This window comes from Barbus barbus (genome assembly GCF_936440315.1).
Source record: "Barbus barbus genome assembly, chromosome: 41".
Lineage (NCBI taxonomy): Eukaryota > Metazoa > Chordata > Actinopteri > Cypriniformes > Cyprinidae > Barbus > Barbus barbus.
Window position 1 is genome coordinate 12,895,038 of NC_136719.1, and position 25,197 is coordinate 12,920,234.

Sequence of the window (25,197 nt, forward strand, 5' to 3'; positions counted from 1 at the left end):
CAAAATACAATACAATAAAATATTGACAATTTATCATATTTTCTTCATAGGTCAAAAAACGGTATGTGTAACCAGCCTACTTATCTGCCAAGGACTGCTATGGGTGGGCACAGCTCAGGGCATTATTGTCACTTTGCCCGTGCCCAGACTGGAGGGCATTCCCAAAATAACAGGTGAGCCACAATTTAAACAAAGTATTGCATCTTAGCCTTCTTTGTGTTACCAAACACAAATGCTTTCTCTTTCCCATCAGGAAAAGTGATGACGTCACTTAACGCTCATAACGGCCCTGTTGAATTCTTGGTTGCCACCTCCAGCATTTTATCCCAAGATTTTCTAAAGCGGGATTCTGCCATGGAAAGTGCAGATTCAAGTAGTGGAGCTGAAGATAAGGAGGCGACAAATTCCTCTCAGGAGTCCCTCCAGCAGGCAGATGGCTCTCCTCAGGTAGAAGCCAAAGCTAAAGGAGTGCTGCTGCAGTACCACCTCCGTTCTACCTCTCAGCTCCCAGGAAAACTCCTGACGGCCCGGCCCGAAGAATCATCTGACTCGACCCAGGACTCTCTGGAGCACAGCCTAGAGGACGGTTCCATCTATGAGCTGAGCGATGACCCCGAGGTTTGGGTCAGAGGGCCTGGGCCGTCATCTAAGGAAGCGGCACGTAGGGAGAAAGTGACTTCAGCCGCTGTTATATCCGGTGGAAAAGGGTTCCGTCGACTCGCTAATTCCTCCAACTCCTCTGACTCCAGTGAGAACATGCTCATGGTCTGGCAGCTGCCCATTACAGTTTGAGGCAGTAATGAAATCTCCTTCCTCTGGCTTTCATCATGTTTTTTTGCAGTGATGGAGGATTGTTGGATCATTGAAGGACATGTATGGCTTATGAGGATTATTTATTTCACTTCTCCTCCAGAAGGTTTTGTGGCATAATGTTGATTTGCACGAAAAAATGTCCTTCTTTAAGAAAAAAAAAATCAGGGTTACAGTGAGGCCCTAACAATGGAAGTGAAAGGGGCCAGTTTGTAAATAATTTAAAATACTCTGTTTCAATAGCATAGCCACAGGACGTAAAACAATATGTTTAACATGGTGCCATAAACCTTCTAACCCTAAACTGACTAAATTTGGATTATTTAAAAAGCTTTGTAGCTCAAATAATACACATGTTTAATAATTAAGCTTAAAGCTGCAGTCCGCAACTTTTGGCGTTCTAGCGGTTAATAAACAGAACTGCGTGCGTCTTGCGGAAGAAGAACAGAAGAACATTGTGGCCGGAGCTACTTCTCTCTGTTTATGTCTATGGCGAATCACGCAGGTACTGGGCTACTCCGCAGCGGTACCTACCCGAACCAGTCTAAATAGTCTGAATATAAACACTTATTATAGGTGTACCGTAGTGATTCAGGACAAGCCAAAAACACAGTTTGGAAAATGGATTCATGGTGTACTCGCTTATTATATACATTTTGTACATTTTGAACACAAAAAAGTTACGGACTGCAGCTTTAACAAATAAATCCTAAATTGGCCCTAATCACTTCCATTGTAAATGTAAACCACCATTTGTGCCCCTGCACCCTCAGATTCCAGATATTCAAATAGTTGTATCTCGGCCAAATATTGTCCAATCTTAACAAACAGACATCAATGGAAAGCTTATTTATTCAGCTTTCAGATGTTGTATAAATCTCAATTTCAAAAAATGTACCCTTATGACTGGTTTTGTGGTTCTGTGTCACATATTTGTTTTTTTATAGAAAACGAGGGACAAGTTAAAAGTATTTTACTATTTTTATGGTAATACCCATAATGTCACAAATGCTTTTAAGGAAGCCAGAATATTCCTTTAACTTGATAAACAACCGCGCCATTCAATATTTGTCTGTGATAATAATAGCATGTGCTCCGACTGAATATAAAACAAAATCTCACCTTTTGTCACTAAATTTGTTCACTAAATGACTGATACCACCAAATGATTGCATTTGATTATATCCCATCTGCATGCGAGGAATCAGGGTAATTATTGTTGTTTGTTTTTTCAGATGTAATACAAAAGTAATCCTTAGTAGCTATGTATCCGAGTATTGGCTGTAGCCCAGTTATTTCTTGTTTAAATGATAAAAGATATTTTTTATGCCGCACCACCAAAGCGGTGTGCACAGAAAAGTAAGGTAGTTGAATATTCGGAGTCGGTCTATTTAAATGTTTTAATGTTATTTTAGTGTGAAATGTGATAAGGAGAAGCAAAGTCTTCGGTGTAGGTACTTGTGTCTGATGGTTCTCGTTTTTCGCAGCGTCACTTTGTTAAAAAAAATTAAATTGAAGTTTCTGCAATTTTTCCATTACTATTTCATTTCATTTAAAAGCTTTTCATTTGATTTTAAACTGAATGAACATTAAATGGTTTTGAAATGGCATTGTGTGTGAAGACCTGCTGTAAACTAATAGTGCAGAGTAATATTTTATGTTGAATCTCAGCATATTTTCAGCCTTTTATCTCTGGGCAGCCACTGCCAGCTCTCACAGTAAACATATCAGCAAACGCAGTATGGCGCAGCTCAGGCAGCAGTTAATATATGCACGTTGTGACACCAGTGCTACGTGAAAAGGATGCCAAATCACACGTCTGGCAGACGTGAAGTAAAACTGACCTGTCTAACAGCCACTCATCGTTCTTATAGTAGATGTTTTTGCTCATTCCATCTAATAATTTTGTGCTATTCCTGTTATATTTTTCAAGTAAAAGACACGAGGCATTTAATTAATTCTTATATGCATCAAGCTATTGAATATAAAAGCTATTATGTTTGCAGAAGAGAAACTTTGGTTTACTTTGAGGATGGTGTTTTTCCTCTATGACAGTAAGTTACTTTTGTGTTGTGATTAGTAAGGAGCCTCATTTAGTTTGAGCTGTTAACTATGCTTACATCAAAGGCTTCTAATTAGAGATGTTTGATTGCTTTGTGTCTTGTGGGAAATCAAGAATCTCATTATTGCTAATTGAAGGACTTGATCAAGATAATGCCCCTCCATTGTTAACCTTAAATAGAAGCACAATGTTCATACCTCTGTGACTATGGAGGATGTGCAAAAAACTGCACTTATACTACAACGTGTGTTGATTTAAGATGCGCTATAAAGAAAACAAATCCTCTTACATTTATGGTAAAAAAAATAGCAAGTATAGTTTCAAGTATATTGCTACCTATTTACAATTCATAGCCATTCATTTTTGATATTTTAATATATAAACCTGAACATAACAGATATACATTTAACTATTTAAATAAAACGTTGTTAAAATAATTTAAATTCTGTATGTCATATAAGAACTTAGTACACTGTATCAAAAATCATACTTGGAACTTATTTTATTAAATAAGTTTAATAAAATATTAAATATAAACCCACACCCGGGCGCTGCAGCATGGCTGCCCACTGCTCCGGGTGTGTGTTCACGGTGTGTGTGTGCGTGTGTGTGTGTGTGTGCACATTTGTTCACTACTCACTGCTGTGTGTGTGCACTTGGATGGGTTAAACGCAGAGCACCAATTTCGAGTATGGGTCACCATACTTGACAATACGTCACGACTTTACTTTACTTTACTTATTTTTTATTATTTTATAGTGTGTAAGCAATTAACAAGTTTTTCCTATGGCATTTTAAAATGATTTTTACATTAAAATCTCTTAATATTTGTACAATGTGGCTTGTGCTTCACTTCTCAGTGTGAATATACAAGAAAAGAGAAGAAAAGCTGCTAAAAGAGAGATGAAATAACCCAGTTTCTCAGGACAAATGTCTGACGTGCTCCTCTATGATCACAATACACTGAGGGGTGTCTAAATGTCATGTACCCTTTTATAATGTGTATTTGTGTGAGTTCTGAAAACTGACAATCCATCCGTTTGGCTTTCTGTAGAAGTAGGCTATACTGTGCATTAATAATCCTTGTATAGCTATTAGTAAAGAAAATATTTTTTCACTTAAAAATGTCCCCATTAATAAAATGCACATAGCGTTTTTATACTAACCTTAATATGTAAATAACGTAGCATTAAGTGTTTTTCCCTGGCAGTCATTTGTTCAGATTGCTCGAGGTTATCCTGAGCGAGTGTGAGTGTGTGTGTGTGTAAGAGCGAGTGTGTGAGTATGAGAGTTAATGACTGCGCGCGCACGAGAGAATGAATTCATTCAAATCTGTTGCTCTGGTGAATCTCCGCCCGACGGAGCCCAGAGAGATGCTGCTGCTGCTCCCTTAGAAGGACACCATGAGAAATCACAGGGAGAATCGCGACGAGTTACTCAATATTTCAGCTTTATACGGAGAATGACATTCACATAATATTAAGATGGAATACTGACACTCTTGCGGCATTGACTGATTTTAAAATAACGCAAAAGAGATGAGTATAATTACTTTATCTTTGCTCCTGTGTGCTGACCAACTGGATTTCGTTATAGGTAAGTTTTACTTGAATTATGTATGATTTGAGCAGTCAGCTGTTTAAAGAACAGCTATAAAAGTCATACAATATTGATATTTTCTCTGCACGTAGCTATATGTCTTTATACTGTACATTTTAGTATAGGCTATTAATACCAAACTACCTAAAGCACATCTGCAGTATATATTTACAGCCTCGGGCTATTCTGTTCCACACTATATGAATGCAATACTGATTGAATGAATTCTAGATTGAAGTGGCTTGTCCTTTAAACTCAGGTGCACTTATTTAATGATTTTGATGGGTGGTTATTTTGAGGATAAAGCTTAATCTTTTGTCATGACCCGGTTTTATGAGGGGTTATCTGCACTCTGAAATAATTAAAGGTCATTGATTGCAGAAAAAGTATAGTGCAGGAATATCTACAGTTAAGAACAAGCAAATATAATATTATGTTATGAGTATTTTTCATTTGAGTAGAGTTCTTTTTTTTTCTTTTATATGCATGCATAAGAGAGACAGAGAGCTTGTTCTTGACATGAATCAGTAATTGCAGCCATCAAACTCTTTACTGTAACTTAATAATGCTGCCTTGCATCCTGTCATGTTTCATTCCCTTGAGTTGAGCACTTAATGTCACCGGTCAGATCATATTAGAGGTCCAGAAGCTTTGAGAAGTGCATCATTAGCAGTGTTTCTTTATTTGTAATCATAGATATGTGATTTAAGGCTTATTTTGCTATATAGTTCTCCAAGTCTTTACATCAGATATGATATTCAAGTTTTATCATGATGCATATGATTTTTGGACTTTTGTTTAATAAGGTTGACAGAATTGGAAGTACACTGGAGTAAATAATAATGATACTGTTTAGTATAAAGTTTGTGATTTACAGCAAAGATTGAGGCAAACTAAATGTAAAGGTTTAAGAATAAGTCATTCAAAACCAATATTGATTACATGTTAATGTAAATATGGGTGTATACAAAGAATACACGTCTCCTTAAATATATATGGTGACCTAGCAATCAGTTTAACTGATGTCATTGATTATTTTTGATCAATTTCGCCACTGTTTTAGACTGTATGATTAATTTATCATATTCACAGATAACACAAATGCCTTCTTGTGAGTACACTAGACATCTTTAATACACTCTAACCTTTGATATGCTTTTATGCATGTTTATATAATCAAACAGATTACTGAAATCATCACAGTGGCCCAACTAATCCCTGCACATCACCATTAACATTTCTAACCAACTTTGACATTTGACCAGAGATTGATTTTCTGTGATTTCCAAGATTATTGCAGTCTATAAAAGGTGCTTATGTGGTGTGGGACTGTCATAAAACCCTCAAAATTAACATGGTCTCCACTTACTAAGCCTCCTAAACGACACTATGCAGCATTTGCTCAGTAAATGACGGCATGAAGAAGTGTGTGCTTGAGTGTCACAGGACATCCTGCATGTGGGGCAGCCTACAGAATCACTTGGTTGATGGAGAAAATACCATGGATTAGGGAAAGAAGAAAACACACACACACACTGAAAAAAATAATCCATTCACTGACATCACAGTTAAAAAAGCCAATACGGTGAAGCAGTGGGATTTTGTAGGTCAGTGAATTTGTGACAGATTATAGGCCGATTGCCTCCCACTCTGATGCCTGTGCTCGGTACATGGTGGCTGTTTCAATGGAACTGCAGCACTCAGCAAGACATGGCTGCTTTTCACAGTTGTTCAAGATACGAAGGCATTTCATGCTTTCTGTCTGATGTTGGTAAAAATTTGAGTAACAATTGTAAACTTGGACAGGGACACAGCTCTGGCAGCACTGATGGCTGGGAGACTTGGAAGAGATGAAATACAGCTTTAGATCTTGAAGCATCAAACTACACAAAGAATCCATTTTTGTGACAGCCATTATGTAATACTGTAATGCACTGAACAATGTGTGTGTGTAGCATCTATTCAAATCCATTCTAAACAGATGGGTGTTTGATTTATGGTGTAGCATCTATAGTCTACTTAGCTTTGTTTTTTGTTTGTTTGTTTGTTTTGTTTTGTTTCACTTTGCTTCTTTTGATTTAACTTTTTGTGTCTACATTTTGTTTGACTTTGCAGTATTTATGGTGGATTTTGCATTGCTTTGTTTTTTGTTGAGTTTATGTTTTGTTCAGCTTTGTTTCTCTTTGCTTCTTTTTTGTTTCTTTACCATTTATTTTTCTTTGCTTTGTTTTTTTAGTTTTGTTTCCCTTCACTTCTCTTCATTTTACTTTTTATTTCTTTATGTTTTAATTGTGTAGTATTTTAATATTTAACTTTTTTATTACTTTAGTTTCTTATTTTTCTTAGCTTTGTTTCTATTGTTTAGTTTTGTTTCTTTACATTTTGTTTTATTGTGCAGCATTTATAGTGTGTTTTGCTTTGCTTTTTGTTTAGTTATTTCTTTTACTTTTATTTTGTTTCTTTACGTTTTGTTATTTTTCTTTGCTTTGTTGTTTAGTTTTGTGTTTTGTTTCACGTCGCTTCATTTAATTTTACTTTGTTTCTTTAACTTAACGTTTTTATTTAGTCTCTTTACATTTAATTAAATTTAGTTTTAATTTGTTTAATTTCATCAGATCGGTACATTACATTTCAATACCTGATGAGAGTCTGTTGTTTTCAAGTTTATTTTTTTATTGTAAAGACTTTTTTAATCATAAGAAGTAAGAGTAAATCAATGCAAAAAAATTATTAAAGTTAGGAACATTGTCTGCAATATAGATATTGATTTTAGGTTTTTCTGGATCAATGTCATTACAAGCAGAGTTTGTTGAATAGTGGATACTCAAGGATACACATAACGTATGTGCTGATTAAAGTTATTTATAATTTATTTTAAAGTTTATTTTTATAGAGTAATTTACTTTGGTTTTTGGTTCTACTTAGTTTTTGTTTATGTTGTTTTGCCATAGTTGAGTGCAAAAAAAATCAATTAATTAACTAATATGTCTGTAATACAGACATTGTTTTAAGAACAGGTTTTTTTTCCTGGATCAATGTCATTACAAGCAGAGTTGGTTGAATAACGGATAATCAGGTATACCTGTCAGGTATGTGTTGATGAAAGACTGTTATTTCTTGCTGTGAGGAGATGAAAAATGAATGAAACATAGCACAGAGAGACATCTTCTTGCGGACTTTTCACAACATCCATTAATATTGGTTTTGGCAATCATGCTTTTTGATCTGAAATATTCACAACTTGGATCAAGAGCTCATTATATGCTATAATTTCACTGTCATTGCAGTATGACCTCTCTTGGGGGAGGTTTATATTGCGTTCTTCAAAAGCACTCCGTTTTGCTAATTTATGACTTAATGATTTCAGAAATGAGGAGAGCACTGTAATTTTGCTAGGACTGGTAATTTGAATGGGATTTTAAAGGAGGGCTGTGCAATTGGAGGATGTAATAATGCATTCAGAAAGTGACACGGCTATCTTTTTCCAGGTTATTTAACAGTCACCATTGAGCCTCTCCCTCCTGTGGTTATGGGGGACACAGTGACTTTGAAGTGCAATTTCAGGACGGATGGCAACTTACGAGAGATTGTGTGGTTTCGGGTAAGTGGGGTCCGAGCTTCATCTTTCATCGCCTTTTATTTCAGCATCCTGGAAAAAAATAATCACTTGTTTTTCTGTGTGCTAGTTTTTGTGCCTTTTCAAACTCTTTTAGGTTGTTGTTCTGTTGGCAAACTGACATTGTGAGAACAGAAGCTGTCAAAAATATGAAAATATATTCAGGATTAAGAGTGAACGGCTCAGTGATTTTAGGACAAGCTGTTTTCATTTTGTCGTGACACAGAGACATAAGTGTGTTGGTTTGATGAGCCAATGGATAAAACATTCAATTAAACACATCAGTATGCCAATATATTTCCATGACATTAACAAAAAGACTCATTTTCAAAGACTCAAGCCATAATTTCCAATATATCATATGTTTATTTAATTACTTAGAAAATCATAAATTATTTTTGCTTTTCTGCATCTATCCCCCTCCACTGGAAATCATACAAAAGTCACATTCTAATAGTGGTCCCATAAACTATTAAAAATGTATTGATGTCTCTGTATTAGATAACAAATCATCAAACCATATTATTTATTTTTCAAAATTAAATATTTGACACCAACTGGTAAAAACATATACTTTATCTTAAAAGCAATGAATTTGCTTTGAAATTAGATGTCTGCCAGGTGCACAACTGTAAATGTGGTTGTCAGATGTAAATGGATCTTGTAGTTAATAAGATGGTACATGTACTAAAAACCACTAAACATTTATGTGAATTAATGCAAATAACCAAGCATTTACTGTAAGTAGGAAACGTAAATATGCAAAAAAAAAAAAAAAAAAAAAATTCTCTCAACTTTCTTTTAGCCAGTACATGATAGTATATTGTCATTGTTTTCAAAGGTGATGGAAGGTGGAACATCAAAACAGAAAATTTTCACCTACGACGCCATGTACAACACCAATTTTTCTCACATGGAGGACTTTCGCAGACGAGAGGACCTTGTTTACCAGTCAACTGTCAGGTTATAGTTATATCCAGCAGAGCACAGTTTATAGTGGATATTACTTGGCTTTCCTCTCGGCACGCACAGTGCTATTTTTATGACTGCTGTTATGTGTTTAGACAGATTGTTCCTCACTGTTCTCAGGCTCCCTGAGGTTCAGATGGAAGATGATGGACCATATGAATGCCATGTGGGGATCTATGACAGGGCATCTAGTGAGAAGGTGGTCTTGGCATCTGGGAGTATCACTCTCAATGTCATGTGTAGGTTCTAGTTATAAACCATCATACACACCATTTGACCATCATACATTGTATGTGGTCAAAAAAATGCAGTGATTTGCTTTAGTATCTGGTTGGGTGAACAAAATCCATTATATTATGTTATTAACTGCCATAGTTCTTATAAAAATCATGTTCTTTCAAACCTGTATGACTTATTTTGGGCACATGAAAGAATAACTTTGGGCCCAACTGACATTCATTGAATTGACAAAAATATCTTCATTTGTGTTGCAAACAAGAAAGAGGTTTGGAACAACATAAGAAAGAGTAAAAGATGACAGAATTCTCATTTTTGTGTGAACTACATCTGTAACATCTGGAAAAACAAATCAAAAACATTTCAGTGCAGTTTCTGTTATTTGAAAGGATTCTCTGTAAATGTAATAATGATAATGGAAAATTCATGATGAACTACATGATAAATAGGCATATTTTGACTCAGCACTGTTTTAGCCTAATAATGTAATAACTGTGTGTATATCTTTTCGGTATCAAAACCAGGGCAATATTTTAAATGATCATTCTCTTTCTTAATTGCTTGTGCAAGTACCTACATGCCCATAAAGTCTGGGAATATTCAGCAGGGTATTCATGCAATTTCCCTCTGCATGTACTTGTAAATTAATACGTTTCAATCAGATGTAATATGCTGTGACATGTAACTGAGATATGAGCTAGAGTTAATTTAATGGCAGCTGAGAAATCATCAGAAAGATTTCACATGGATTACTGACTTAAAACAAGAGATTTTGCTATTGTGATATAAATCTTACCTACAAATGCACTTTGCTTATAAACTGAAATCTCATTAAATGAGGATCTCCTGGCTTGCGGTCTGAAGCACAAAAGTGCCCTTGAGGGAAAGATACTAATAATTACTTTGAATGCTACACTGTCATCTCTGCTTATCTCTTTGAATTGCTGGTGTGAAGCTATAGATTTATAATGAGTTTTCAATGTCTTTGTTTTTCTCAGCTCCACCAAAATCAATATCTGTTGAGGCAGCAAATCAGCCAGCTCGATTCAGTCGCTATGAGGCTCAAAATTTCACGCTTGTTTGCATTGTAACTGGAGGGAAACCTGCCCCCGTGGTTAGTAGACGAATTCAAAACAAGCTCTAAATTAAAACCTAAATAAAGACGGACATGTACAAAGCAGAGGTTATTTAGATGGAAATGTGCTTCATTTTTGAAACTTTTTGTAATTATTTCTTCACCAAACTCAGGTATACTTCAAGAGGGATGGAGAACTTATTGAAGTCCTTCCTTTCACGTCTACTGAGAAAGTGGAAAACAGAGGCTTGCTCACTGCCATGGATAACCAGCCGCTTATCAGTCGAGAACTGGATGATACAAAAGTGCAGAAGTCTCTTTCTTTCCTGGGCCCTTACAGTGAGCCGGTGCGTCTGGATAAGGACCGGCCCCAGCGCAGCTACACGTCTGGAGCCCCTGGTCAGAAGGAAGCCAGTCCCACCACAGAGGTCATCCCAGAGACTGTGATCAGCCGAGAGTTTCCCCGCTGGGTGCTGAGCTCAAGCCCGATGTATTATTTCAACCATACGCGGTCTGAGCTTCATGACGGTACTTTGGAGGTCCAAGCTATGCTGACCTGGCACTTGAACCCACAGCTGGACAATGAGGCTCTGTTTACCTGTGAAGTCAAGCACCCTGCTCTTTCCATGCCCATGAAGGCAGAGGTTACGCTCTGTGAGTGTCACTTTATATACGTTACTGTATACAGTTACTAAGGGGGTCTAAAGGCCTGTTCACACCAAGGATGATAACTACAAACATAGTGATAAAGATATAGGCCTAGTTCCAAAAATCATTCTCAATATAAAAGAATAGCAGGGCCCACACCACAGCTATAACGATAAAGGCACAGAAAAATTATATCCTTGGAATCACTTTCAGAATGATTTTTTCCAGCTGATAAACAAAATAATACAGATAAACAGACGATATCGTCCGCTGGTGAGGACGCTAATATAGTATTCTTTATAGTTATCGTTCTTGGTGGGAACAGGCCTTAAGTATGTTTATTAGGGTCTCACAATATATTAGAGTTTTTTATTTAGTATTTTAATACATGTTTGCTCCTTTATCCTGTTTTTACATTTAGATTACCTTTACTTTAATGTCAACATTTACTTTATCTTCAAATTTAGCAACACTATTAAATGTAATCTTTAGCAAATTGCAAAATGAATATTAATTTTTCATTATAATTTTGTGATACCTAAATTCAAAATGATTCATTTTACTTATTGGTCTTTTTGAAATATATATATATACTGTTACTGTTTACACAGGGTATAACAACTTTGATAATGGTAACGATTTGATAATTTTTGTAAATTTTTGGGATTTTCACTCAAAGTTACACTCAAAAATTACCAGCATACAAAAAAATGCTAATATATTTCTTCTTTTGCTATATTATTACCAACTATTGGATTTCTTTTGGGAGCTGATTGATTGTAGGCCTCATTGAACTAAGGTTATGCACATGGCCAACATTATCCACACTAACAGTCAGTTCCAAGAAGTAATACAAAACCTGTGTGTGTGTGTGTGTGTGTGTGTGTGTGTGTATATATATATATATATAAAAGATCTTGACTCTCTGCCTCCTCTGACATAATGACACCACTTTTATTTCTCACTGTTTACAAGCTGCTCCAAAAGGCCCGAAACTCTCTGTGGCACCAAGCAGAGCAATAGTGGGAGACACAGTTCGCATCAAAGTGGAGGGATTCCAAATGGGGCCCAAAGCGGTACAATCATGAAAGAAGAAATGTTTCTACTATATAAAGTGGTGCAAAATAATTATTTGCAAACAATGCAACTTAACAGTAGCAGTGATTCATGTTTTTGTCTCAGCAGAATATGTCTACTCCAATTTGAATGCACGGCAACAGCAACGGCTAATGTTTTACATTATAATGCCTACCAATATCTTTCGGAAATGTTGAACTAAATAAGTTGTTTTTGATGATTTATAGTGTACCTTAAATGTCTTTGAGAGCTTCTTTTAAAAACTGTTTAATATTCTCTTCAAGTACAAAGTATATGAGCAAATGAATACTGCCAGTGGTGTTTAGCAAATGTATATAAATGATTAAAAAGAGTCTCCCTAGCAACTCCTCATAAATATTTTAGCTTTGTTTGTAATGTTTCACACTTGAATGCTGAAAAATATAAACTATATACTCTGAAGGGTATAACCATGCTCAGTGTTTTAAAAGTCTGAAGTGTTTAATGAATATTTGGGTTTTCTCTTTGTGTTACAGAATAAAGTGTTTCCAGAGCCTCTGTTCACATGGACACGTGTGGGAGGACCTCTGCTGGATGGAAGTGAAGAGAGATTAGGGAAAGTACTGATTCTGGAGAGAGTCCCAGCTGAGCTCAATGGATCCATGTATCGCTGCACGGTTCAAAACCCATTGGGATCTACCAACACTCACACCCGCCTCATAGTATTTGGTCAGTATACTGAAAGATGCATCACACATAATTCTAGTGGTCTGTTGCCAACACTTAGATGCCTCATACTGTTCAGTTTCTACCTAAGATGTGTCTGCTTCACAATGCTGGATCCACATCTGACGCTCAGAGTGACTTGTCTTTATCCAGCACTCGCATACATTAAAATGTTCAGACCATTCCCAAACATCTTTATTTCTCACAGTATTTTGTTTGTACTCAGTAATTAAATGCCCCATACTGTTTAGTGAGATATAATCACAGTAAGCTGTTTATTTTCAAAAGACATCACAGTGTTTGATCAGTAGGCAAAAAAACAACATCAACTAAAAAACTGTGCACACATAGTGTATAGTAAGTTTTTGATACCAGCATGCATCACCATTTATGGACTTAAAGTTTCACTCAGTAATGTTGTTTCTCATTAACATATTTTCTTTTTCGGAATGTGTCTATTTACACTAAGTGCAAATAGCCCACCTTGTTGGCAGAGGCTATTTACACTAACTCCGCCCACCAACGTGTGATTGGGGCAGTCAATTCTACAAAAGGCGCTTGATAAATATCAAGGCCAGTTGTGTAGATAGTAAAACGTGTGCTTTTCGGCGTAATCGACCCGGGTTTGAATCCACCTTTTGCCGAACCGTTTTTTCTCCCTTTTCAAATCTCATGTCACATCAGAAAGGCATTTATTTTCAATAAAAATAAAGGAAATAATCAAAAAGTTGAAAATAAAGTATCAGGTAGGGTTAGGGTAGGTGTCTTCCATTTAATAATTTGAATTAAAATTATAATTTACACTCAATACATTATTATTTGTACTATGTACTACAATACTGAGGTGCATATAATTGACACTATTTCCAATGAGTAGTATAAATAGCAGAAAATCCTGCTTTCTTAACATAGTGTAACTATTTGCACATTTTATATCGCTAAAAATTTTGCTATTTTCATCGCTATTTGCACTTAGTGTAAATAGCATCTATTGCTAAGAAAATATGATATTTTCACTTAAGTGTAAATAGCATCTAATTGGACGAGCCACTGCCTTTCTTAAGAAATATATGTTTATAATCTTGCAGAGGAAGAAGAAGATTCTAGTCATATCGGTAGTTTAACAAAAGCTGTTTTCTTTTACATAAAGCAGGTAGTCTCATGGTGGCCGCCATGTTGAGATTACATGACCAGCTAATACTATATAAATTTCAATATCCTAACTGATTTTGGACATTTTTTTAATTTATTTTTTATAGCTAAAACGTAATTTTACCTGGAGGTTAGCGTCACCCTGGTTCCCTTGACAAAAACCCAGTAGGATTTATCCACAGGCTATTGGATTATTGCATAAAATAAACTCTGTGACTAATGAAAGTTTATGATTCTTACATGCTTTGTTCATTATGATAATCTTAACAAATTAACGCATTTCTTTTTAAATTTTGAATCCTAAAGAGCCGTAAGTAATTATTATTAAGCTTCTGACAACTCTTTCAAAAAGTCTTTAAAAAACAGTAGTTTGCAAGAGTGCAATTATAAACACAACGAGGCTGTAAAAGTAGACTAGTTAAAAGAGTTTACCTGTTAAGTGTGATGACTTTTAAGTCCAAAGTATACAATACTTCGGCCATTGGCATTCCACGACAGTCCACGCCTGTTTGCTGTCCCTGACCTCTGGAGTCCCATTTAGCCACTTGTTAGCAACCACCTTTTTCAAGACATGTAAAAGCTTTTAAAAAATCACAAGGGTATATTACTAATGTTTTTATTTCAGAATAAAATATGAAAATAACTTGAGCTTGTGGTAAACACATGCCTTATTTTATGCTTTTGACTGAAACCCATTAAAAAAAAACAGTGACTTGACAATATAACCCTCAATTGCTAAAATGGTAACTTGTTTATTTGGTTTTGGCCTGCAAAAATCCCTTCAACACTATTATGGCTGAATGCAAATAGAGGAATACAATGGCATTAACTGCTAACTCACTAACCACTAGGTGACTGTAAAAGTCCATAATGACCAGGTTAGCAGCAATGTAACCAAACTACCGAGTGCACCTTTAAGGTTACATATTTCTATGATTTTTTATTTCTCTGTTTTATGTGTTTTTATTGATAACTTTTACGGTTTAACTAAAGTTGACTTTTTTTTAACAGAAAATCCCAGGATCAAGAAGGAGAATATTCGTCTGAACTGTAAGGCACAAAAAGATCCTACACATGACATATCCAACAGTATTGTAGATAAACTCTCACCATGACTGTTAAATAATTTTCAGTTGGCGATTCTGCTGGGGACATGCTTGGGCCCTCACTGATGCTGCTGCTGTTGTCATTGACTCTGGAGTTAACATGAGCACTATGGGATGGGCTTTCCATTAGTACCCTCTCTGATACTCTGTTGCTGTCCAGCAGCTACGCTATAATCCAGGACTGAGATCGCTGCAGAGAAATATGTGCTCAGAATGAGAACGATAAACTCAACCCTCCCTGACCACCCTAACCATGTGACAACGATTCAGCTCAGTTTGTTCCGCACCTGTTTTGTCACAGTACAGTGACATATTCATGCTTTCTACCTTGTATTTGTGCACAGCTGTGTTGCAGAAAAAGATTAGAGTGAAGTGGAATGGGACGGCCCACATAGCCTACAGATAATCCTGGACATACATTACAGCTTTCATCATTCTAAACAGCTTATTGTAATATAATTTCATTAATGTTGTTCTTTATATCCGAGCTGTTGAGTGCAGTATCACTTACTTGATTTCATGGCTGAAGCTATTGAATGTTGAGAATGAGATTCACCTACTGCATATGACCTCTAGATGACGGTATAGATCTTCAGACCGAATTCCTTTTTTATGCCTAAAATGTCCATAGACCCTTTTGGCTGGTGTGCTCTGAGAAGTTCCTCAAGCAGTTATGTAATGCATTATAGCCAAACGTCATTATCTCTGCAGTGAAGCTGTGTTGCTTCACGTGATACAGAATAATTAAAGGCAACCTTTGAAATTAATTTAAATTATTTTTTTCTGTTTATACAAAATGTAAAAGATGGTGTGACAGTTTACAATGTCCAATTAATTAATAATAAGATTAACGCAAACTTCCGCAAAGAAATACAGTGCTGAGCACATGAATGACCTGAGTTGTGACGTTTGGAAGGGGCGTGTATGTCGACGCGAAATAGTCGGTTGAGTGGTAATGAGCGATACAAAATTATTTTTATTTTATGCACAATCAAATTTGGAGACACAAACACAAGTGCAACATTACATTTTGGATGAGCAATGTTCGAAGCCGCTGTAAAATTACTAAACATAAGATACTTTGCTAGATTAGGGCAATGACCCAGCTAAAAAAACTAAGAACGTTTTGGTAATGTTCCCATTAAGTTATAAAGACTAATTCTGAATGTGAACGTTCAAAACGTCATTTTCTTCTTAAAAATATTTTCCCTTAGTTATTTGAACGTTAAGGGAACATTCCATTTTTATAATTTTGCAAACATTACGGGAATGCTACATTAGATGAACATCCATGAACAAACATTCTATGTAAACATTCTCTATAATTAATATTTGTGCTATTTTAAGAACAGCAAACTTTGAACTAATGTTTAGGTCTACTGGAGGAACGGTCATTGAGAACCGAGAACATTCTGCGCAACTCGATATTTCCGAGTCCACTTGAAGACCACATTTGGATTCTTGCTAGTGAGATTAACCTTTTTTCACATGAATTCGAAGAGCAGCATTATAATTGTAGATATATTGTAAATAGCCTAAATGCCGCGTGAAAACATCTAAGGATGTTTGAAAGTTGGATGACACATTACTAATGAGTCTCACAGCAGTTCACACGATGAGCCCCTTTAAGTCTTCAACAGTGATCAGCATGACTTCACGAATAATGAGTGGATAACAGTGTAGCATAAATTATGAATAAATGTTTCACTAATTATCTCTCTCAATCTTCATAAAACACTTGAGTTCTGTCCCGCCTCTTGAGCGCACGGAGACTGACTGATATTATTCCGTTCTCCATCGAGAGAGAGAGAGAGAGAGAGAGAGAGAGAGAGAGAGAGAGAGAGAGAGACTGACTTCTCACGTGTGACAGTTCTTCATTCGTAGGTAGGTAAGACACTTGGCACGTTCCTCTGTTAGACCTGATCGCACTTTAAGGGACTTTCTTCTTACAGACCAGGAGAGCAGGACGCATTTCCAGTTACTCAGAGAACTTCAGCGTGCCTTTTGACAGCTGACAAGATACAAGCAACTTCGCTTCGTACGAGCCTGTTTTATTCCACAAACTCGATAGAAAGATCGGACTATCTGAAAGTCATGATGGAGATGAAGGTGCTGGGATGCGCGTTGCTTTTTCCTCTCCAGATCTTATTTTGCTTATTGAGGGCGATCGTGCGCTTCTTTACGCGCCAGAAGCGCAGAGATCTGGGCACTGATGTGGTCCTCATCACTGGAGGTGGAAGAGGAATCGGCCGTCACCTGGCTAAAGAGTTTGCCAAGCAAGGAGCAAGAAAGGTAAGGCTGCGTTAGTGTTTTTAATCGGTGTAACGCAATTCATTACGACGTTCTTCTCACATGCTCTTTGTAATTAAAAAAATATATATTTTTGAGTGCTTTCTATTTCAGTCTTGACCAAGGACCGCCTATAGAAAATGAATTTCTTAAAATTCTTAAAAAAAGAAAAAAGTATTAGTATTAGTATGTACCTAATGTATTGTGAAAATGTAAAGTTACAAAGCGCAATCTGAGGTTAGTCTCGCGCAACACAAATTTGGCGCCACTAAAACGTGATTGATTAGCTAAACAAACGTAGGCTATTTATCTACAAAACTTTTTTTAACAGAACAATAAAGTTCTGTTATATATTTGCATAGACATATAATAAAATGAAACATAACAAGGCTATATATCGATGTAACCCCGCCGTCACGGAAAGCGCGCACGCGGCGTACAGTTGTTGTGGTCACCTCGTCTGGCGAACTTCTCTTCGTCTACAGGTATTTGGCGACAGGTGAAAATACGCCGTTTTTAATATCACTATCAAAATTGCTCACTTGCTGACATTAATTAAGTTATAAAAAATCCACAGCACTCCTACAGTACTCACACATAGGGCCTACGTTTTAAAGTAAGAAATAGAATAAGAAAAGCTCAGATGTTCCTATAAGAAACTTCCAAATGTGAGTAGGACGTTTTTCTGTTACATAATTGATCGGTTTGTTTATTATTTCAGCATTACTTACAACCAAGCAAAACCAGTAAAGGTCCTGTTTACCTGATTTATTCACATTGCAGTAAACACACCTTTTTGGTTATGTAAATACACTTTGAAATGGCCAAGTTTGTCCTGATGGGGCACAGAGTGGTTTTCCAGTTAGTGCAGTCAACAGAAGGTCATCTGAAGCCTTGAGTTCTGTTTCATATTCCTCCTGCACACAAACACAGGTGTTTCCTAAGCCTTTATGTCTTTACAAATGCCCAACAATGGGCTGCTGACAGGCACGGCTGTTTTGTTGAACTCAAATCATGTGTGACTCTTTAACCTTCCAGGGAAGTTCAAACTCCCCAGTCGTACATGATGAACTGTCACAAATCATCTTATTAATTATGATTATTGTTAATGAATATAAAACTGATTTTAACTTACTATATCACTCTTCCCAAGAATAGAGTAACACCACTAAAAGCACAAGCATCAAGTGTCAGGAATACATTAATAGTGTGCGTGTGAGGGAGTGAATGTGTATGTGCAGCATTCATGTGTGTGAATGTGCGCCCAACATGTGTAGGTGTGTGAATGGATCGATTGCAAGGGGTGTAGTAGGCAGAGAAGCACCTTGCAGATTGGTTACCATAACCAAGTTCATTGACAGGTCAGCCAGCTTTTGCAGAGCTGGGCTGATGATGTCATTTGTGTTATTGTGTGGGCTGCTTACGGCTGAATCCCAGAGGAACAGATTCAAACGGAAAGCCAATGGAGCTGAAGCTGTGTATAAAAAGTCAAGTCAAGCAGACACAAGTTAGGCCTCCTAAATTAAATATTGATCAAATATGTGTTTTATTTCCTAAAGGGGATTAAAATAGGATGAAAATCTTTAACATCTTTTCCTTATAATCTACTGCATTAGTCTGTGAGTTTAGAAACCTTGAACAACATTAACATATTTTAAAAGTAAATTTATAATTATAAAGTTCTACAAAGTTAATGATGAAGGATGAGGTATAAAGGTGGGGAGGTAAAGGTGAATAGAGGCTGGCACTCCCATACTCCCAGCTGGGCTTTGGCCCATGCCTGACCCCTTTGGGCCAGCACTAATGAGGGGGCGTTAGGCTGCCCCTGCCCATGTCTCCTGGTGGCTCTGTTGCTTGAACTTTTACTGATAATGGGACACTCACCATGTGCTGTTTGTGACATTGGTGGGACATGAGTCAGGCAGTATGTCACACGAGAAAGGACATATGTTGCTTGCCCTGTTTCACTTTCTCTCTCAAAATTATATTTTATATAAAGAAAATTAAGACAATTTTAGTATTATTAACACTTTTTTTTAGTTGCACTGTGACTATATATTGTCCTACATAGGATTGTGGGGATAATGGAGCCTCTGCAGAATCTCCACCCATAGGCAAGGAAACACCCTGGATATATAATTTTTATTTTATTTACCAGTTGTCCCTTGTAGGGTTACCAGAGATGCCTTAGCATTTTCCTGGCAAGCAGTGAAGTACCCTAGATTAATTGTTTTTATTTTATTTTATTTTTTAGGCCATAGGCATGGAACCACCCTGGATAGATTATTATTTTATTTTATTTTCCTGTTGTCCTATGTACGGTTACCAGAGATGCTGGAGCTGGGAAGCAGGATTATTTTTTATTTATTTTATTATTATTTTTATAGGCCATAGGCAAGAAACCACTCCGGATAGTTTATTTTAATTTTATTTTTATAGGTCATAGGCAAGGAACCACCCTGGATAGATTAATTTTATTTTATGTAGGGTTACCAGAGATGCTGGAGCATTTTCCTAGCAAGCAGGGAAATACCCTAGATGGATTATTTTTTAATTTAATTTAATTATTCTGTACTGTCACAATGTAAAAAAAAACAAACAAAAACAAAACAAAAAAGCAATATTGGGGTCACCTGGACAAGTTCTTGAAAGGTTATGTGAGATTCCCTAAACTAATGCTCTCCCTTGAGAGGCTTTGAATACTGAAGGGTTCCTCAGAAGGTCAGAACATGTGACAGTTTTATGTGTGTATGTTTGTTTATGAGGTGGATTGAGATTGACAGGACTGGGAGGGGATGGACTCATCCTTGTGTTCATTACCTCTCGCTGACCTTGCTGAGGGATGGATCTAATAGCCAGAGAGTTAACCGACCTACACAGCCTGACCCTGTCCTCTATCACTCTGTGAATGATAAGGAAATACATAAGTGAAGTGACATACGGCCAAGTATGGTGACCCATACTCGGAATTCGTGCTCTGCATTTAACCACACACAGTGAACACACACCCGGAGCAGTGGGCAGCCATTTATGCGGCGGCGCCCGGGGAGCAGTTGGGCACCTCAGTCGTGGTATTGAGGGTGGAGAGAGCGCTGGACATTCACTCCCCCCACCTACAATCCCTGCCGGCCCGAGACTCGACCTGCAACCTTTGGATTACGAATCCGACTCTCTAACCATTAGGCCACGACTTCCTGGCTCTCCCTAAACCTTGTGTACAATGATAAGGAAATACTTAATTCAGTAACTCCTTAGAGAACTCAACCTATACATCAATGTGTGGCAATTATGCATAATACATTACAGGGTTGGAGAGAGTTGTCCCTCAGCTTACAATATAAAAACTCCTGTTGTCTTGAAGTGTAAATGTTGTTATGCATTTACATTACACTAATCATGATTTTCCTTCCTCAGGTGATTTTGTGGGGCCGCACAGAGAAATGTTTAAAAGACACATGTGAGGAGATCTCCAAGACCGGAACAGAGTGCCATTACTTTGTGTGCGACGTGGGCAACAGAGAGGAAGTGTACCAGCAGGCCAAAGTGCTCAGGGAAAAGGTGTTTAAACTCTTCATGCCTTGTCTCAAGAGATCAAAAAATATATTTTAGCCAAAAGGACTTTACATTGAATGACCCCGTTTTAAACAGCTAGTCCTGTGGCTTTTGCTTGGGTACATCCATCCACAAGATGTGTCTTATTTGTCATTTTAGGTTTCGGAAGGGTGCTCTCTAGCACCCCCTTTGTGGCTGCTAGGGTCTAGGCTAGGGATTTTCAAGTATTTTAATGCCGAAGACTCCCATATATAGTGCTTTCTTGTGTGGGACCCTTGTTCATGTTGTTTTCTAAATTAAATAATTGCATTATTTATATTTATTTTACATGATGTTGCTATTATTTGTGTTTCATTTTATTTTTACATTATTGTATTATATTATAAACATGTTTTTTTCTAATTTAAACAATTGCATTTCTTTACATTATATTTTTTTGGTTTATGTATTTTTTTTTTTTTAGTATATTTTTCTCTGCTTTGATATCTATTGTGGTACCATGCTAAATGAATTTTTTTTTGGCATATTTGGAATCTATTATTGTATCTTTTCTTTTCCTTGGATCCAAAATAATACAATTTTACTTATCCACACAGTAAATTTGACTCTTAATGGATGCGATGTGGTCTCACACAGGTCGGGGATGTCACTATTCTTGTCAATAATGCAGCTGTTGTCCATGGAAAAAGTCTTATGGACAGTGACGATGACACACTCTTGAAAACCCAGCACATAAACACACTTGGACAGTTCTGGGTAAGAGACTAATCAATATCTTAACTTACTCGCTGCTCGCATGACTGTCAATTTATTGTAGTGCAGTAACCTGGCTTTGAACCTAACATGAACTCTAGATACTCCTTTGTGTTTTGCAGAACATTTTTAAGTTACTTAACGTTAAGTCACTTGGCAAGCTCTAATTCTTGGAAGCGTTCCTCATCATTAAGCATGTTTTTGCCAAGAGAGAAAAAGTAACACTGCATTCCTCACATTCAAACAGTCAAAACAAATACAAAAATACAAAAGAAATTCACAAACAAAAGAGAATGGTCCTAAAAGAACTGGTGGAATAGTTAAACGTTTAGAAGAAAATGGACTGCTCGGAAGATCTAGGCTACACACAGTCATGCTTTTTAGGACACATTCATAGTCAATGAGAACAAGAGCTGATCATCTGAGACTTTCGCTGCAGTAGTAGCTCATGCTGAGGATTGCTGTAATATATTGTTGCTCTAATCTCAAACACATGGCGTTTTCTGAATGCCAGTTGTATATAGAGTTTTGCAGAGAAGCGTTCATCTGACTTGAGATCAAACACTGAATGCGGGCTCATATTTCTGCTGAGCCGGTCAAATATGCTTGTTGACTTTCACCAAAGGTAGTCTAGAGAATACTAGACAATTAACACATTCCCGACCCCGAAGTTCTGAAGCTTTCATTGTTATTGTTGGATTTTCCAGAAGATGATTGAGGGAACAGAACAATGTGTAATTGTGTCTGTCTCCCCCACAGACCACGAAAGCATTTCTGCCTCGCATGCTGGAGCTCTGCAACGGCCACGTGGTGTGCATTAACTCCATTCTCTCCCTCTCCTCCATCCCTGGAGCCATCGACTACTGCACGTCCAAGGCCTCGTCTTATGCCTTCATGGAAAGCCTGACGCTAGGCCTGCTGGACTGTCCAGGAGTGGGCTGCACCACGGTGCTTCCCTTCCATACTGACACAGAGATGTTCCAGGGCATGAGAGTTAGGTAATGATCTGCTATAGTGTTGACAAATATGAAGACCTAGTTAAAATTTAAAAACGTGGACCATCATTCAGCGAATTCATGTTTTAGGTTCCCTAAGCTGTTTCCTCCTCTGAATCCTGAGATGGTGGCCGAACGCACTGTGGAAGCTGTAAGGACCAACACTGCCTTTGTTGTCCTGCCATGGACCATGCACTTTCTTGTCATCCTTAAGAGGTGAGACTATCACTGTTGTAGGAATTAGAGCAGAATAACATATTTTTATTCACAATTCATTATTTCCTAAAAGATCATTCATTATTCTGTGCATTATATATTACAAATTTCAATTGGCTGCACATGACTTCTTGATTTTTTCACAGTCTTCTGCCCCAGTCTGCCCTGGAAGAGATCCATAAGTTTTCAGGAAGCTACACCTGTATGAACACATTCAAAGGACGGACTTAAACTTAGAAGCAGTATGACTGTGAAAAATCCTCAAAACCAGTTTTTTAATGCAAAGCAAGCACTACGTCCAGGAACATCAATCTGTTGCTTTGTGGACGCAAAAAAAAAAGACTGTGAAAGGGTCATTGGGAACAAGCGTATCAAGGTGGCTAGTTTTCCCAGGAACTGTTATGTCTGCGAGATTTACGTGGATAAATTTGGATTTGTTGCCCTATACTGGACTGCACACAGGCATGTAGGTGAACGTGTTCTTTGGATATTGAGATAGTAAGGAGCACAGATTGTTACAGTTAAAGGGATAGTTCACCCAAAAATGAAAATTACCCCATGATTTACTCACCCTCAGGCCATCCTAGTTGTATATGACTTATACAATTAGAGTTGTATTAAAAATGTCCTGGCTCTTCCAAGCTTTATAATGGCAGTGAATGGTACTCAAGATTTTGAAGCCCAAAAAAGTGCATCCATCCATCATAAAAAGTGCTCCGCACTGCACCGGGGGATTATTAAAGGCCTCCTGAAGCAAATCGATGTGTTTGTGTAAGAATAATATCCATATTTAAAACTTTATAAACTCTAATCTCTAGCTTACGCTAACTGTTGTACTTGTGTTCACAAGAAAGTGGCATTCCAGCAAAACAAAACACCAGTCACGAATTAGAAATACAAAACAAGGATTTGTAAAGAAAAATGCCAAAGGATTTCAATATAAGCCAAGAGGAGACTGGTTTTCCTTTTCTGTAAACAAAACTTGGTTCTCAAGAGACTAGTGTATTCTTATCGGAGTTTATGCTACGCCTTTGTCCTACGTCACCTGTTGGAATGCCACTCTCTCGTGAAGATGCATACAACAGTTAGCGGAAGCTAGAGATTACGGTTTATAAAGTTGTAAATATGGATATTTTTCTGACACAAGTGCATCAATTCACTTCAATAGGCCTTTATTAACTCCCTGGAGCTGTGGAGCACTTTTTATAATGGATGGATGCCCTTTATTTTGCTTCAAAATCTCAAGCAACGTTCACTACTATTATAAAGACTGGAAGAGCCAGGACATTTTTTAATGTAACTCCGTTTGTATTCGTCTGAAAGAAGAAAGTCATATACGCGTAGGCTTGAGGGTGAGTAAATCATGAGGTAATTTTCATTTTTAGTTGAACTATGCCTTTAATAAAGAAATGTTTCTTACAATGCTCTGAGGTTTTCATCAGGGCTTGTTTGCCCTTGTAAGGTGTGACATGGGAGTTTTATAGATTTTCACTGATTTTAAGAACATTTTTGTAACAAAAGTCAAAGTCAAGTCTTCAACCACATACTGTACGGCAAATGTATATATATATTTTTTCAAATATTTATATTTTGCTAAGTTGCTAATATAGATGTTAAAATACATTTACATGAACATTACATTTCAGTAAGTTTTAGTTTTTTTTCTGGTTTATCTTTTGGCCATTTTTTTATTTTTCAATCCAAATGTAATATTGTCCAAAACATAATAATAATAAAAAAAAATAGATTTTTGCATTTACTCAAGTTAAGATTGTAAGTGTATGTTCGTTCTCAAAGTATATTTTGTAATATATTTTGTTTTAAACTAAATATATTTTGAATTTAAGCAGTACTGTTTACCGCATATATTAGAAATATATTTTGGCCGTATGGGACTTGTTTAAAGTAATTCCAGCATGTCTATCTTCATATTACTGTCAATTTCAAATAAACAGTATTTGAGCTTAAAAAAACCATGGTGAGTGTTATTTTGTGGGTGTTCATGTTGGTTTGAAAACAGGGAAGTGTCAGTCCCTGGCAGTGTGCTTGTTCTGTCTCTGCCAAAACTCACAGACATTTCATGGTCAGCATTCCACCACTGCAGGCCAGCCAATCGTGAGCTCATTGTACACTAGGCAGGGTTGTCATAACACTAACTCCGCTAAACAGGAAAGCACACTGGAGAGGGGTCAGCCACTGGAAGGCTAATAGATGAATCTAGAACTTGTCATTTTGTTCAGCTTTGTCACTCACACCTAGCTGAACGGCTGATGTTCGCTGTCGATGCAGCTGTATCGCACCAAACAGATGGGTAGGTAATGCAGTGCCTGTTCACA

The 25,197-nt window shown here is 36.9% G+C and overlaps 3 protein-coding genes across 13 annotated transcripts in view; all 3 read left to right on the forward strand.

Annotated features, from left to right (window-relative positions):
* The window catches only part of LOC306860731 (rho guanine nucleotide exchange factor 10-like protein), a 52,024-nt gene extending 49,605 nt beyond the window's left edge, over positions 1-2,419 (forward strand). For all 9 annotated transcript variants that reach the window (XM_079402583.1, XM_079402587.1, XM_079402585.1 and 6 more), the window contains 2 exons: positions 51-173; positions 254-2,419. In XM_079402583.1, coding sequence (XP_079258709.1) covers positions 51-173; positions 254-792 — 662 coding nt within the window. In that variant the 3' untranslated portion in view covers positions 793-2,419. The remainder of the gene's footprint in view (positions 1-50; positions 174-253) is intronic.
* Positions 2,420-4,225: 1,806 nt separating this feature from the next.
* Positions 4,226-15,821, forward strand: LOC306860124 (immunoglobulin superfamily member 21-like). Its single transcript, XM_079401667.1, has 10 exons — positions 4,226-4,468; positions 7,960-8,072; positions 8,929-9,050; positions 9,177-9,295; positions 10,292-10,407; positions 10,542-11,022; positions 11,992-12,092; positions 12,609-12,801; positions 14,962-15,000; positions 15,084-15,821. The coding sequence occupies exons 1-10, from the start codon at positions 4,411-4,413 to the stop codon at positions 15,158-15,160; spliced, it is 1,419 nt and encodes a 472-aa protein (XP_079257793.1). The 5' UTR covers positions 4,226-4,410; the 3' UTR covers positions 15,161-15,821.
* A 1,044-nt stretch (positions 15,822-16,865) lies between these two features.
* Positions 16,866-24,827, forward strand: LOC306860350 (short-chain dehydrogenase/reductase 3-like). 3 transcript variants are annotated; one of them, XR_013783375.1, is made up of 7 exons: positions 16,866-17,348; positions 20,760-20,903; positions 21,534-21,653; positions 22,410-22,648; positions 22,736-22,861; positions 23,008-23,438; positions 24,145-24,827. XR_013783375.1 is itself a non-coding variant. In XM_079402004.1 (6 exons), exons 1-6 carry the CDS (start codon positions 17,151-17,153, stop codon positions 23,090-23,092), a joined length of 912 nt encoding a protein of 303 aa, XP_079258130.1. In that variant the 5' UTR covers positions 16,866-17,150; the 3' UTR covers positions 23,093-24,827. The 3 variants fall into 3 exon arrangements, 1 of the variants encoding a protein (XP_079258130.1); XR_013783376.1 differs by having other exon boundaries at positions 16,933-17,348; positions 23,008-23,205; positions 24,213-24,827; XM_079402004.1 differs by having other exon boundaries at positions 23,008-24,827.
* The last annotated feature ends 370 nt before the right edge of the window (positions 24,828-25,197 follow it).